At 37.3% G+C, this 16,964-nt stretch overlaps 1 protein-coding gene across 1 annotated transcript in view; it reads right to left on the bottom strand.

Moving 5' to 3' along the window:
- Positions 1 to 3,546: 3,546 nt before the first annotated feature.
- LOC126260878 (dnaJ homolog subfamily C member 7) overlaps positions 3,547 to 16,964 on the bottom strand; it is an 84,216-nt gene continuing 70,798 nt past the window's right edge. The window contains exon 11 of the mRNA XM_049958319.1: positions 3,547 to 6,742. Coding sequence (XP_049814276.1) covers positions 6,654 to 6,742 — 89 coding nt within the window. The 3' untranslated portion in view covers positions 3,547 to 6,653. The remainder of the gene's footprint in view (positions 6,743 to 16,964) is intronic.

The following is a 16,964-nucleotide window of genomic DNA, read 5'->3' as shown; positions in this document are numbered from 1 at the left end:
TAATATCATTCATTATAAGATGTTTTTCATCAATAAAAAAGAGTTTTTGGAACTGTGTGAAAAAAAATGTATGTTATGGGTTAACCTCCCTCTGAATTCACTGAACGGCGACATGCTAGCTAGGTCTACTGCTAGTAATTAACAATGCAGTAACACTGGCAGAAGCTACTGTAAATAATGTTTCTATATTTGTGAGTGTAAAATTTTGTGTTTTGTTAAATTAAGTACAACTGTTTCTTAGTTTTTCATAAACTATATATTGCTGCTGCTTGCAATGGATACAGCATGAACACTAGCAGTATAATATTATATAAAATTTAAGCTGCTGTTGAAAAATTTCTTAATGGCTGAATGTAAATGTTAATGGTCTGTTAGATTAAGCATACCTGTTTCCAGGATTATATAAAGTGTACTGCTTCTGACATAAAATAAATACATTATTCCCTAGTGCCTCTTGACCGAAGCTGGCACCAGTGATTTGTACACTATCTTGAAGAAGAACAGTAGTCTGCAAGCATAGAATGTCCAAATGTCTAAAAATTTCTGTCATCTCCGACACTGTACTAAAGCAAAACGTTTGATCAACTTGTATGTGATAGTGATGATAAGTAAGGTATCTTTACTTATTTTAGGTTATATACCTTAAGGTGTTTAATAAATAGCAAATTATTAAATCAGCCCAATTTTGCAATACTTCTTTAAATAGCTCCACATAATCAGAATAATCCCTTCCTTCACATAAGTTGCAAATGGGAACAACTAACTCATTAATTTAAAACTGAAGGCACGTTTACAATAGATAGCCTGCATGAAATTTACAGACATTTACAACACTATTCTCAAAATGCATTAGCTGTCACTATATGCAGTGATCTCAGTTGTGAAAATAGACCACATGTAACACCAAAACATGCATATTATCTTCCTGAAAACAGTCTTCAAAGTCCAAATCAAACAATGGAAAATTCAGGATGGAATGTAACAGTATTATGAAAAGGTAATTTGCTACTCACCATATAGCAGAGATGCTGAGTCGCAGATAGGACAGCAAAAAGACTGTCACAATATAAGCTTTCAGCCATCAAGGTCTTTGTCGAAAACAGATGACAGGCACGTGTGCCCCCTCACATGTAAATGCAATTCACACACATGAATACACAGGGTGCCTTCAGCTGCAGTCGTGTGTTATATATATACATACAGGGTGTTACAAAAAGGTACGGCCAAACTTTCAGGAAACATTCCTCACACACAAATAAAGAAAAGATGTTATGTGGACATGTGTCCGGAAACACTTAATTTCCATGTTAGAGCTCATTTTAGTTTCGTCAGTATGTACTGTACTTCCTCGATTCACCGCCAGTTGGCCCAATTGAAGGAAGGTAATGTTGACTTCGGTGCTTGTGTTGACATGCGACTCATTGCTCTACAGTACTAGCATCAAGCTCATCAGTACGTAGCATCAACACGTTAGTGTTCATCACGAACGTGGTTTTGCAGTCAGTGCAATGTTTACAAATGTGAAGTTGGCAGATGCCCATTTGATGTATCGATTAGCATGGGGCAATAGCCATGGCGCGGTACGTTTGTATAGAGACAGATTTCCAGAACGAAGATGTCCCGACAGGAAGACGTTCGAAGGAATTGATCGGTGTCTTAGGGAGCACGGAACATTCCCGCCTATGACTCATGACTGGGGAAGACCTAGGACGACGAGGACACCTGCAATGGACGAGGCAATTTTTCGTGCAGTTGACGATAACCTTAATGTCAGTGTCAGAGAAGTTGCTGCTGTACGAGGTAACATTGACCACGGGCACATCATCAACACAGATTTTCTGTGAACATTTGGGCAGGCATTGTTGGTGATGTCTTGATTGGGCCCCATGTTCTTCCACCTACGCTCAATGGAGCACGTTATGATTTCATACGGGATACTCTACCTGTGCTGCTAGAACATGTGCCTTTACAAGTACAACACAACATGTGGTTCATGCACGATGCGAGCTCCTGCACATTTCAGTCGAAGTGTTTGTACGCTTCTCAACAACAGATTCGGTGACCGATGGATTGGTAGAGGCAGACCAATTCCATGGCCTCCACGCACTCCTGACCTCAACCCTCTTGACTTTCATTTATGGGGGCATTTGAAAGCTCTTGTCTACGCAACCCCGATACCAAATGTAGAGACCCTTCGTGCTCGTATTGTGGACGGCTGTGATACAATACGCCATTCTCCAGGGCTGCATCAGCACATCAGGGATTCCATGCGACGGAGGGTGGATGCATGTATCCTCACTAACGGAGGACATTTTGAACATTTCCTGTAACAAAGTGTTTGAAGTCATGCTGGTACGTTCTGTTGCTGTGTGTTTCCATTCCACGATTAATGTGATTTGAAGAGAAGTAATAAAATGAGCTCTAACATGGAAAGTAAGCGTTTCCGGACACATGTCCACATAACATATTTTCTTTCTTTGTGTGTGAGGGATGTTTCCTGAAAGTTTGGCCGTACCTTTTTGTAATGCCTCTCTGCAACTATATTTCCACTATATGGTGAGTAGCAATCTACTCTTTTCATAATACTGTCATTATTCCATTGTCTAAGTCCTGTTGGAAAGTATGTGTGTCTATGAGACTGAGTGGCAACATGAAAGATGGGAGGCAATGTGCGAATGCAGTTACCCCATATGTATAAAACATTTCAATTTCCATTGAGAAATAGATTCCCTTGCTCATGTTAACTCAAGTTTCTACTTAAGAAGCACTTATATAATTCATTCCTAATTATCACCAGAAATGGAACGTCTGAGCAGATGCCAAATTTGGTCAACAGGCACCTGCACTGTTTGTGACACTTGATTCTATGAAGTACACATATTAGAGTACTCAGTTTTAAAAGGATACATAATGTTTGCCCAGTACTTACCTCAAGGAAGTAAAAGTCTAAGTACTCCATACCTTCGTGAGGCAAAATCTGAGTACTGCCATTAAACACATACAGGACCCATTTAAGTCCCAAGTGACATGAGCCAGCACTTGGGATGCCAAGCTAAGTTGAGTGCCACAATAGGACTTACCACAGTTAGTAATGGCCCTAGTGCAAGATGTGTGTACAGTGCATAACACAATTTGTAATGACAACTGACATAGGCAAAAGTTTACAAGATAAAAGGGGTGGGAGTGGTGCGGGAGTGAGTGTGCCAAATGATAGTCACTTTGGCAGAAAAATGTTCTCTAACTGGGACAGAACACTTGTAAAACAAAAAATTTGAGAAATGTTGATTCCATTCTCTGACAGGAAAGTTTACATAAGAGATTAAGTAATTCAAGCTGGCAGTATGAAAGGAACCTTCTATTCTGATCTCCAAGTGATTTCCTCCTCCTTTGTAACCTTGTCCAACATAACCATCTAGGCTAGCTAGGAGTCACACTTGGCTGTGGATTATCCCAGCAAGTTATGTTACTTGACACAAGTTTAACAGTTCTCATGGGTTTGTATTTATTAAAGTTCTTAGAGATTTGTATTGAATTTTTAAAAATCAATTATTTATTAAAAGAATAAATACAGTTTTAGAAAAAGAGATACATGTTTAATGTAAAGTAAAATTAAATTTAACTACAATAATGCTGTACATTTGTGTGCTTAAGTAGGGTCATAGTGGCATAATTTTATTGGAGTGAACACAAGTGGAGTTTTCTTCACCTTACTATGAAACATTACATGTACCGCACCACACAATATGTCAAATGCTGCTGACTAAAGATGTCTAACAACATATTATTGCAATATCACTTCACTAGTTGTTAATATTTGTATATGCTTGCTTCCTGCACTGATCATTGTGTGACTAATGAGATAGTCAGATTGACTACGAATGCTCTGATATTAAACTTATCCCAACCTGTTCATTTTACAATTTCCTATCAATGTTTACCATTGCCAATTTTTGCAGCATGCCGTCGCTGAACAATACTTGGATCAGAAATAACAAAGTGATTAACAGCTAGTTGTTTATGGGACAGCTACCACAGCAACAACCAAATGGAGAAGACAGTTCATGGCAACTTCCAATCTTTTCACTGTTATCATATTGCTCTGCTACCTAAGGTATCAATTACCATGATTGGTTGCGGACTATGCTGCCAACATGCACAGGAAAGTTATAAGGCTATTAACATTTTCTGCAGCAAATTCAATACTGCACAGTAACTGAGAATGTGTGAAATGTACCCAGTACAAAACTGGACAGCTCTTGATGACCTGGCCATACTGCACAGACAAGGTAAAGGTGAACCAACACCCCCCCCCCCCCCTTTCTATGTGGCTGTCAATCACTTTCTTATTTTGATTCAGGCATCACAAAAACATTACATGTCTGTCTACATTATCTGAAATAATCAGAGGGTTTAAAACAGTCGTTAAGGAAGTGTAATAGAATTTGCAATTTCGTAAACTCACAACCTCGTTAATTCAGCCAGCCTTAGAAACAGCTAACTAAAGATAAAAAAAGGAAATGTGTGTTTTCAAGCAACAATTTTTATCAATGTAATGTATAAAACTGACTAACACTACAATGTTCACAGATTTTTGTTCTAACTGAACAGGTTCCAGAGAGTATATTATTTACATGATGAATATGAGTTGTCAAATACACACTCTAAATGCCACATCAAACTATATTCAGCTTCATAAGAATACTATTTTCATGTCAACACTCGATAGAATATATTAATATTTAGTTTACAGTATTTATCAGTTGACTTTGACACATTAGGCCAGTATCAGCAACTGCATAAATTCCAATTTTAAATGAACAACATATAACATTATATGGGAGGTTTATAACATTAGTTGTTTGTATACTTATTTGAACTGCAAAAATAATCCAGTTCTTTAAACCATAAATTTGGTTTCCACATAAGCAAAATAACTCTCATGAAATAAGAAATTTAGTTTTTAATCTGTAGTGATAAATTTAAATCATCACAAATATATAACAAATTACATACTACTCTCATCTACAGCCAGCTTTCAAGAATTTTTAGAAAGTAGAACAGAACATTAAATATGGACATACACAACAAGACCCTCATGGAACTACCACTGCTTCTAAGCAGTTACTGTCAACAGCAATATAAATGAAACTTCTACAATTGTGCTGCCCATCTTATTGTATAGAATAGTATTTACATTAGAAACTGGAACCAGAGAAGCTGACACGAATAAGTGGAGTGTGTATCTACCTTCTTTAAGTGGGGCGACCAAGTACACGTATCTTTTTTTCAGCCGATAACAGTAGTACCAATACTGGGTGCAGCATTACAACTATTCTCTGCCGCAAGATAACATTGTTAGGATCAAGACTACAAACATAGAAACAGCACCTTCTGAGTAACAAACGAAGAAAAATTAATGTCAAATTTAGTTGGCTTTGTATCACAAAATTTTGGAATCATTTTTAACATTTATGGCAGTTGCCAGAGTCATTCACTCCAAATTTGAACATTTGATGTATTCTGGATCATTTCAAAGACAAAATTTTATACCAGAATGGTTTCTTCACAGCAATTATAGTACAATGGAAGTTCAGTAAAAATACACTACTTCTGAAAATGTAATTTATGATAGCAAGAAAATGAAGCAAAGGTGTTAAAAAGTTTAAATAAATTGTTAAACAGCACCTCAGCACATGGCACATGCATATCTTCAGAAACTACATCTCATACACTTAGTTCCTTCACTCCCGCACACAATTACAAAATAAAGGGACTCTACAGCAGCCATACAGCTTACTGTTATTGACACAACTATTTCAAATGTGCAACTGACTTGTTGAATGTGCTAACATAAAGCAAAAATAGTTTAACAGTAACACTGAGTTCAGCTTGTCTAAATAAGACAATTTCTGGCACAAAGGTGACCATGCTTGACATACAAAAAAACACTTTATACTGGTAAAGATTTTTTTTAAGTTTGATGAATCATTGCAGACATTATTCTGGATCTACATGGATTATGACAAATACCACCATGTATTATGCTGTTATTTTATTATATGTAGTTATCTATGATACAAAGACTGTTCTTAAAGTTCTCAAGACCACTGACCCAGTGAGAAATTGAACTTACCTCTTTTTAAGACTTGTTATGACTTTAACAGACAACTAATCACAAAATATTAATGGCACAGTCTGCAGAGACACATATACTGCACACGATAACGGCTGGGATTGGTTAGTAAGTTTATAAAATCTAGTACTGTACTAATCAAAATGTAATGCAGTTTACATTACTTACATCTCTAATTATTGCAATGGTACTGAGATCACACAGTCAGTAGTCTTATTTTTGGCATCAACATCCATTTTAAACCACAATTAAGCAAGTAAGAAAGGCCACCAATACTTAGTAAAGATAACAGATGATCACTACTAATAATATTTTAATTCAGTTAGAAATGCTGAATATATTTAGTGAATATTAAGTTTTTAAACTTAATATTGTTGTCAAAGAAAAATGATTTTTTCTAACGAACACAGGAAACATTTATTGGTATGTAACTTTTAAAGTCAAAGAAATAAAATTTGGAAGAAGAGGAGTGAAACTGTGGGTGGAATGTTGCAAGTATAATTGTAACACAAAATCCAACTCAACCAAACTGGAACGTAAATCCTCCATTTCCAAAGCTGTACTGATCGCCAAAGAAGGCTTGGAACACAGTTGAGGGATCCACCTCACCTGAAAAAAGTTACATGTTTAGATTTTATTAAATATGATATTCATACACCTTGATATTATAAACAATGTTCGCAGAATTGCACAAATAATAAGACAGAAAACATTTTCAAAATAAAAGTCCACTTTCCATTTAAGCATAGCTCAATGTGCTTAAAAAACCCAGCACTATATACAATTTTGAAGACCTTGTGCATAATGGCAAAATCCATATTGATTCTGAACTGCAACATGTTACAAAACTTAACCAATGATTTGTTGGCTCTTATTATAACGACCACTTCAGGCAACAGAGTCTAAACTCTACAAGCCTAACATACTGGAACTGCTCAATAATTTACTGGTGCATAAACAATTGCATACTATTGGGTTATGCCAATTAGGTCTCAGCCCTGTGGAGGAGGACAGGGTGAGGGTGCATAGATTGCTGGCACACAGAAGCTATTTTCTGCCACTGACTGATGACAAAGCTATTTTCTGCCACTGACTGATGACTTTTGGTGACTCAGGCTACAACTCCAGTATTATGCATACTAGCACCTGCATATTAGCAGCACTTTCCACCTTGCTGCCTCATGCTGGTGTGCGTAGGTCTGGTCGTTATTGCCAGAAGAAAAGCAGATTACAGCCTGCTCTGTTTACACTACTAGGTAACAAATTTCTGTAGCCTCTCAAATTTTCTGCTTGTACAGTGTCAGCTTGTTTGATGCTATGCATCCTCCATCAAAGTTTGTTCGTTACATCCTTTTATGTTCCATTAGAATGGCCTTATGATCCATATGTATTTATTAGATTCAGTTTCTCTTGTACGTAATGTTGGGGTCCAATGTTTCCATAAAGAATTCATTACAGCCACAGCTTAGATTATACATGGCATCCTTTATGGAACTCAGGTCTTTTTTAATCTTTTGCGATTGTAATACAGCCTTTGATGCCTATTTGTGATGGTATTTTACCTATCTGTTTAGTCACTCTTCAGAATATGTCATATGATAGCTCATGAAATTAAATCCACAATTTAAGAAATGCTGCAGTTGCTGTAATAGTCCTGTTACTTAAAAGCTGTGCAAAATGGGCAGAGTTCTTCACACACAACTGGTTGCTAAACCAATCTCTGCAGTAAGCCAACTGGATTGATATAGAGCAATGAATATTACTGACTACAAGACGTAGATGACTGGTTCTTGTGGATCTTTGAAACCCTGAAAATTCTTAGTGGGTCAGTTGACGTTTGTACTACTTGGCTACAGGTAAATTTATTCTATACTCTAATATTTGGGTCCTCCTGAGTGTTTTTGTCATGTCTTGTAGACTGGACTGTTTAACTGATTATCTCTATTTAATTCACAGTGTTCATCACAACAGTAGCATTCCCTTTCTCTGCAAACATGACAACAGTGACACCATGCCTGGTCCAGCACACATACTCACACTTAAAATGATGATAGTCTTAACATAAAACACTAGTTCATATAATGAAGACTAGTGCAATAAAAAGCACAACTTTCTTTACACACGTGGCTGGCTGTCCAACAACATAACAGAAGGAGCCAGACAGTCAACTGCCGAAATCTGCTCCCCAACAACATCAGGATGAGTCCAGATACCTCACAAAATTTAAAACCTAAACTACATTCTTCCAATCATCACTCAAAACATAGGCTGTGGCTTACAAACAACATATATTCAAAATGCAAGAAACTGTTGTAGTGACACCACTTGTGTTACATTCATAAAAACTTTTTGTGATTCGCCTGCCATTCTCTTTCCCACAACTGTCCTCCTCACCAGTGACATCAATGCTCATAGAGGAACCTCAAATGGCACCACTGAATTCTCCTCACAATCTTGCTTGGCTGCCATGTCTGTTATTCATTAACATGACTGGCACCCCCAACACAATGACTGATTCTGTGGTATCCTGAATGTTCTGCACAAGATTTACCACTGGGTACATTTTCTGGATGATTGCAGGGCACTAAGGCTGAGCAGATGAGGAATGTCTTCATATGGGCTCATCTCATCTGAGAGCCACAAGGATTGCACAAGACACAGCACCAAAAACACTTAATTCTGCTCGTAGATTGTCTGGGAGAACAATGGAACTTCTAACTGAGTCCCTTGCTTGGAGCTACATTTGTAAACCAACGAGTGATTACAATGCTTATATAAAATACGGAGTAATGTATCCTGGTAGATAAATCTAAAAATGACAATAATCAGTTTTTGACAATATAATGTAGGTTTTCAAATTTCGTCTTATGCAGTCCCCAACAATCAGTCTTTCCTTCTCATCCTGTTGGATAAGTCTCCCATGATCTGGGGACTTTTCCAAACACTACCCCCTTTTCCCAAACCTCTGTAGTCCTTTTCCTTCAGTCCCTTGACACAGATGCTAGGGTAGAGCTCATTTTGTAAATTCATCTTACCAATCTGATGCTCACACGGTGCATCTTTAAGTACTAAGAGGCTGAACCATAAACGGTACACCTGTAGTCTAGACGGGTTGGACAAATACTTTTTAAAATTTTAGTAGACTAGATATGTCTGGAACACAACTGTTTCCACTGAGACACTTAAAACAATTTTTAACATCACTGTAGAAAACAGCTACCACAAGTCCAATTTTAATAAAAAGCAGGTGATTTGGACCTACACTGCATCCTTCCCCTCTCCACACAGTCTCCGCCTCATCCCCTCCACCTGTTTGCCAGCCAGAGACTGTGTGTGTGTGTGTGTGTGTGTGTGTGTGTGTGTGTGTGTGTGTGTGTGTGTGTAGGGGGTGGGGGCCTATGTCGGACAAAAGCCTTGTTGGCAGAATGCTTAGTTTCTGACAGTTTTTTTGGTGTCCCTATCTGTGACTCAGCATCTTCGCTACATGGTGAGTAGCAACTATCCTTTTCATAATATTGTTGCCTTCTATCCTGGGTTTTTCATTGTTTGATTTTGTTCATTAATCTGGTTCACAAGATTGTTTAAAAAAAACTGTTCAGTACAAGTGAATGCCATTTTGGATTTATTGAAGTGGACACTAATAATATGAGACATCTAGTGGGGAAATTTTTTTTTTTTTGCAATGTTTTGTTATTTATTTACATTTAAAAGCAACAAAACAAGTTTATTTTCAGTACCTACATTTTTAAGTGGCTGCCATTTTGAAATGCTTTTCAGGATGTTTCATTTTTGAGGTTCAAAACATGGAGACTTTAAGTCTGATAATGGAGGTAAGTTTAATTTTGATTGCAGACCTATACTTCACCTTCAATCGTGCAAACCATTTAGCTATTTGCCATACATGATAAAATCACGAAGTGTAACTAGAAATTTTTTTTTATTAAAATGATTGTCAAAACCTTTTCATAGTAAATGTGCTACTAAGGTATTTAGGAGGATTGGATTATACAAATGTGTGCCAATTCAATGGCCATATGTGTATGATGAGGTTCTTATGTCGAATGATATTTTATTATTTTATAGTTTTTGGCAAATCAATTTTAGAGACTCCCATTTTGTCGAATGGACTGTGGGGGAGTACAATACATACATTCCATGTATTTTCTTGATTTTCATTTATCAAACTGCAGAGTTACTCCCTTATCTCCTCCTTTTTCCTCCATGTGCATTTTAATAAGATTTCCTTGTACAGAGATACTGTGCACGGAATACAAAATTGTTTAACTTATTTTATAACAAAAAACTGTGCATGTTCACAAGACTCTCTTTACATTGTTCCATTACTTTTCTGTGAGCCATTTTATGCATCCATTGTTTTATTTATGAGCCAAAAATTTGAAATATCAAACAGTTATGCTGTACAGTGGCTTGGGATTCCTGATGTGGCATGTATGTTACTGTATCATTCTAGACTATCTAACACTTATTTTAGCACACTGATATTTATGGTGGTTGTATGGATGATGCGTGGCAATGGTGCTGTGGTGCCCAATAACATTTTTGTTCCATTTTACTGTTGTGCCTGTGGTTTATGGTGAGCTACCCTCTAGTGTGTGAGCACATTGTCTACATTTGATAATGTTTTCACTAGTGAGCTATAATTAAATTGTTTCAATTGTGTAAAGACAATAAGTAACCTTGTAACACAGGCATTTGTTTTAATAAATCAGCTTTTCCCATTATCTATATTATGTGTAAGCACAAGAATTTCTGTTTTATCTTCTACATTTCCTTTTATAAAATGTGGGCCAAATTTTTATGTACCTGAATATAAGGAATGTATTTCTTTGAAATCATGTAGACTGGTGCGCAGGAGTGACATCTAGTGGGCTTGATTGGAGACACATTTTTTGCCACTCCATGGAAGTAAAACAGTACAGTATGTACACTTCAATCGTGCTCTGTACATAACAATTTTATTTGTTTGATGAAGCTGAAATGTTGACTGCACCATCACATGTAATGTTTGTAATGCGACAGGTTTCTACTCAGGTATGTTTATGTTGTACAGTTGTTTTACAGTGTTAAGAAACACTGTCTCAGATTAATTTTTGCACTAATGCAAGGCTATCTGATATCGAAATGTGTTGAGAAACAACAAACTGGACAAAGCTCCAGAGCCGTAATGTTACCCTTATCAGGTTCTATATAGAATGTGTTGAAACAGGCTTTATTTAAACCGTAATGTATTAACATTCCTCAAACAAAAATCTTTTTCCAGTAAATGGATCAAACTCAGGTCAAACTATCTATAAGATTTATATCTAAAAACAAAGATGATGTGACTTACCATACAAAAGCGCTGGCAGGTCGATACACACACAAACAAACACAATCATACACAAAATTCTAGCTTTCGCAACCAACGGTTGCTTCATCAGGAAAGAGGGAAGGAGAGGGAAAGACGAAAGGATGTGGGTTTTAAGGGAGAGGGTAAGGAGTCATTCCAATCCTGGGAGCGGAAAGACTTACCTTAGGGGGGAAAAAAGGACAGGTATACACTCGCACACACACCCATACCTGTCCATTCTTCCCCCTAAGGTAAGGCTTTCCACTCCCGGGATTGGAATGACTCCTTATCCTCTCCCTTAAAACCCACATCCTTCCGTCTATCCCTCTCCTTCCCTCTTTCCTGATGAAGCAACCGTTAGTTGCAAAAGCCAGAATTTTGTGTGTATGATTGTGTTTGTTTGTGTGTCTATCAACCTGCCAGCGCTTTCGTATGGTAAGTCACATCATCTTTGTTTTTAGATATATTTTTCCTGCGTGGAATGTTTCCCTCTATTATATTCATATCTATAAGATTTGTCAGAAGTGATCCACAGAATTAACATTTAATATCTTGGACATCCATCTGTTGCAGAATCTTAGCTCATATTCTGAGTCCAAACATAATTACAGTGGAACTTCGATTTTATGTTGTCCAATTTTAAATTTCAATACATGACAAAGGGACCCAGCTGCCAGCCTTTCTAGTGACACTTATAATGCAGTCTCATCTTTTGAGAGTATTACTGATGTACTCTATTCAGCAACAAGATCAATCATCAACCTTTTAAATTTAAAAACTGATTCTTGAAGAATATGCTCGGTCAGAATCAAGGAAACGTCGGCCACTTCCAGTTAGTGAGCTCTTACTGGCTGGTGCCACTCCAACAGCCAGGGCAGCCACCACACCACATTAACACATAAAACGAGATCGCCATTTTGTTCAGCCCACTACGTATTAAGTTCACATACCTCAGCCTATGAAACATTCAAAATTCCTAAAGTATCAACACACACAGAAGCTATATATCACAGTTGGTGGAAGAATTTCAGTCTTCTCCTCCTAGGTGGCAATTTTACCAACACTCAATGTCACTGAACATAACCAAATCACAACTCCAATAAACAAATAAGAAAGAAATGTCAAAATTTTAAATCATATAATAAATCTATTAGGAAACAACCGAGTTTTGCCACTACTAATAGTGCAGGGTTTGTAACTGAAAAGACTATAATTTTTTCTAATGATGTACAAAGTAACTGAGCCGTTTCCCAGCACACTATTACCACAAATTATACCTTAAAAGATATAATTTTGAGGGTTCTTTCATTTTATGTTCACCTTGAAAATAGTAAAAATTTATGGCCTATATAGCACAATAAACTGAAAACTGTGGGATTACAACATCTCTGATGTCTGTTTTCCATCTGCAGTGCAGCATAACGACATCATGTTAATGTAGTGGCTTCTAGCATAGAGTGAGAAACAGCAAGCTTACTTGTTGCCTTGTTCCGAAGTATGGCTGATGTGATCAGTGTACAGCAAATTGGATAAGTGTGGCTTCCACTTCAATTTAATTTATATAGTTATACCCCATATGCCCTTCGCTACCATGCATTGGTTTTACTTATAGTAGTTCTGCTCAGAGCACGTTGACAGAATCCGGAATGTACCATGCATCTAACGTAGCACCCAACATAGGATACTCCATTTGCTATGTGTGGCACCACAATTAACAGGATGTAGTTGTGCGATGGCTTGTTCGTCTTTGTTAAAGTCCACGGTGGTGTTTAATGTGTAGTGATGGCAGACATTGTTATAAGTGAGACACATTGTTGGGACAGTGAAACAGTGAAATCACAGCAGGCTTGACTTTATTTCACAATCATTGGTATAAATAAGTACCTACTGTGAAGGAAAACTTGTGTGTATACATGTGCTTACATAAAATCTGCTGTGGTTACACTACAGCAAGTGCTGAGTTTGAAGAGCTTAAGGTGTGCATTGGCAATACTGCAAAATGCTCCACTTCAACCACTCAGAAAAATGCAAAAGGAAAAGTTTACAAGCAATACACTACAGGTCACCGGGTTTGCGTCACCAGAGTATGCTGTGCTTTCATTGACTACAGAAGGAAACCACCTCACCTCCCCAAACAAGTTACATTCTGACGCGTATCATACTTCACACTTTTTGGTTTAATTCACCATGTTCATCAATTTTTGATTTTTTCTAGGTGAGCACAATGGAAAGATCTCTCCGAAACATGTGTTTTGATGTATAATTTGTGGTCGTAGCCCATCAGAAAATAGCTCTATTATCTTGCACCCAGACACCAATTTCAGTTTTTTGACACATTTTTACTTGCTGTTATGTATCTGATTTTTTAAAAACTGATGAAATTATCACAAATTATTGTATAAATATTGTATTGTATATTTAATTTCCTTCACTTTTATAGATTTTACAAGATGCAATGGAGATGATTAAAAATCCTAATCAGATACACCAATTACTTATGTTTTGGCTCATATTTTGAGGGTTTTAATGTTTTACTCTATTTTGGATTTCTCAATTTTGCATTTTTTAAGTCTGGACCACACAAAAACATAAAATAGGGGTTTCACTGTATGTATATGGAACTGAACAACTATCTCCTTAACAAATAGTATGAATTTCAAAAACGTTTCTATTGTGAATCCCAATGTATACTTTTCTCACATATCATCCCGAAGGACATGGATCAAAGCAGTCAGGTGAATGCAGTATTTCCTGAGTTATGAAAAACATAAGACTTGGTATCACATAAACCTTTATTAACAAAAAATACAATGATCTGGGGTATTAAACAAAATTTGTGACTGAAGTGGGGATATCTTGGTATGGAAGATGCAATATATATTCTGGAATGCTGAATGACTAACAGAAGTAGTAACTACAGGTGTGCGCCAGGTAAGTGTGTTGCAATCCTTACTGTTAATACTGTACATTAACTAGCAACTTCTAATGCTGAACAATTTGCCTGGTGTAGTGACAATAAATTATATCCATACAAACTTTTCTCTTGACTCAGGCTATCTAGTAGTGATAATTGAACTAAAATATCCAGTAGTTCCTGAGATTAGCCTTTACAGATAGAGAAAAAACACAGCTGTGGACTTCAATGCATAGTACAGGTACATGTAGATGACTTGCCAGACAACATTAATAGTAACCTCAGACATTTTGTGGAATATGCAATTATCTATGATGAACTAATATCTCAGGAAACCAAAGATTTATCAAGTCAGAGCTCAATATGATTCCAATCTGGCACAATGATTGGCAACTTGTTTCAAATATTCAGAAATGTAAATATTCACACTTCACAAAATGCAGCAAAGTAGCATCCTATAAACACAACATCAATGAGTCACAACTAGAGTTACTTAAGTCACAAATACTTCGATGCAGCAATTTATAGGGATATGAAACTGATTCATCACAGACTCAGTCACAGCTAAAACAGGTGGCACACTTTGGTACACTGGTACGATAGTGGGTAAGTGCATTCAGTCCACAAAGGATATCGCCTACAAAACAATAGTGTGACCTACACTGGACTGTTGGTCAAGTTGTGTGGAACCCATATCAAATAGGGCTAACAGGGGATATTAAAGGAATACAGATAGGAGCAGCACAAATTGTCACAAGTTGGTTTGTGCAACAGGAGAGAATCACTCAAATGCTGAGAAACCTGAAATGGCAAATGCTTGAAGACAGACTCAACTGTCTCTTGAAAGTATACTGATACAACTTCAAGAAACATTACTAAGTGGGCAATGCAGAAATGTACTGTAACCCCCTACATATAACTGCTGCACAGACAGAGATTAGACTTTAGTGTACACAATGACATTTAAGCAGTCTTTCTCCCCAGACACATTACATGAATGGAACGAAAAGAAATCTTAAAATGTTGTACACTCTGCCACACATTTCACAGTGGACACACAAACGGGGTGTACATAAAGTCCGGGAACACTTTCAATTATTTATTGTACAAGAACCAAAAATTGTACAGATGTCATGCATATTGCATTCTGAAGAGAAACTATGATTTTTTTTATTTTTATTTTATTTATTTTTACAAAAATTCGATATGCGAAGCACGAGTGCCCCAGCAGACGTCAATTTGGTAATCGAATTCTTGGCACACCTGTCCCAGCACAGCATTTTCAACTGTGGCAGTCTCTTTCTGTATTCTCTCCCAGAGCTCTGCTATATCAAGTGTCATCATCGTTTGTCATCATCATTGAGTTTCTGCACTAGCTCCAATTTGAATGGTTTCATTGACAGCTTTTGTCACAGGACTTTCCACACCATCAATGGAGCCATTTCGAGTTCACGGGATGCACAATGCACAGATTTCTTTGGACTCCTTATGAATGTCTCTCATACGTGTTCCACATTCACTTCACTCACGCTTGGATGTCCACATCTCTTTGTCGGGTGCAAGCAACCCGTCGTAACAAATTTGTTGTGCCAGTGGTAAATGGCCTTCCTTGTTGGTGGCTTCTTACCATACTTGGTTCTAAACATCCGCCAAGAAGAGCGGTAGCACACTTCTTTTTCTCGAACTCCAACACATAGAAAGCTTGCTCCGCACCTGAACTCGCCATATTTGCTACTAGCGCTATCGGCAAACTACCAAACTACGCTGTGGAGGTATATAAAAACTTTCAGGGTTTCTCTTCAAAATGACATATGTATGATATCTGTACCATGTTTGGTTCTTGTGCAATACATAATAGAAAGTGTTCCCGGACTTTATGTACACACACGGGAATAGACAATGATCAGTGCTGGGCTTTTTTTTAATTTTAGTTGAGAGATGCTGCTTTGTATCAAGATTACTACTAATATGCTGAGTTTATGAATGCTTATATGCTCTCATAACCAAAACTGAATTTCCAGAATGAGATTTTCACTCTGCAGCGGAGTGTGCGCTGATATGAAACTTCCTGGCAGATTAAAACTGTGTGCCCGACCGAGACTCGAACTCGGGACCGCGAAAGGCAAAGGTCCCGAGTTCGAGTCTCGGTCGGGCACACAGTTTTAATCTGCCAGGAAGTTTCAAAACTGAATTTGCTTTATAAAGTGAAAGGTGAACAGCAATAATGTATTTTTTTATAAAACAACTTACAATTATACAATGGCTAAATAATGGAGATTTGGCTGCTATTCACAGCACATTTTCAAACATTTCCAGATGGCAGCCACTACAAAATGTTTAAAAGCTTTGGGCACCCACATGACCCTCCACCTGGTTCGGATTAATTGATGACACCATCATCTGGTCCGAGGGTGAAGATACACAATGCATGTTCTTCCAGAATCTCAACGCCTTCCCCCCATTTGCATCACCTGGCCCTACTCAAGCCAATAAGCCATCTTCCTCAATGTTAACCACCACAAAAAGATGGCAACATCAGCACCTCTGTCCATACCAAACCTACAAAC

Source organism: Schistocerca nitens, chromosome 5, assembly GCF_023898315.1.
Source record: "Schistocerca nitens isolate TAMUIC-IGC-003100 chromosome 5, iqSchNite1.1, whole genome shotgun sequence".
Taxonomy (NCBI): Eukaryota; Metazoa; Arthropoda; class Insecta; order Orthoptera; family Acrididae; genus Schistocerca; species Schistocerca nitens.
Note: the sequence above shows the minus strand (reverse complement) of the source record. Positions and strands in the feature narration are given on the sequence as shown.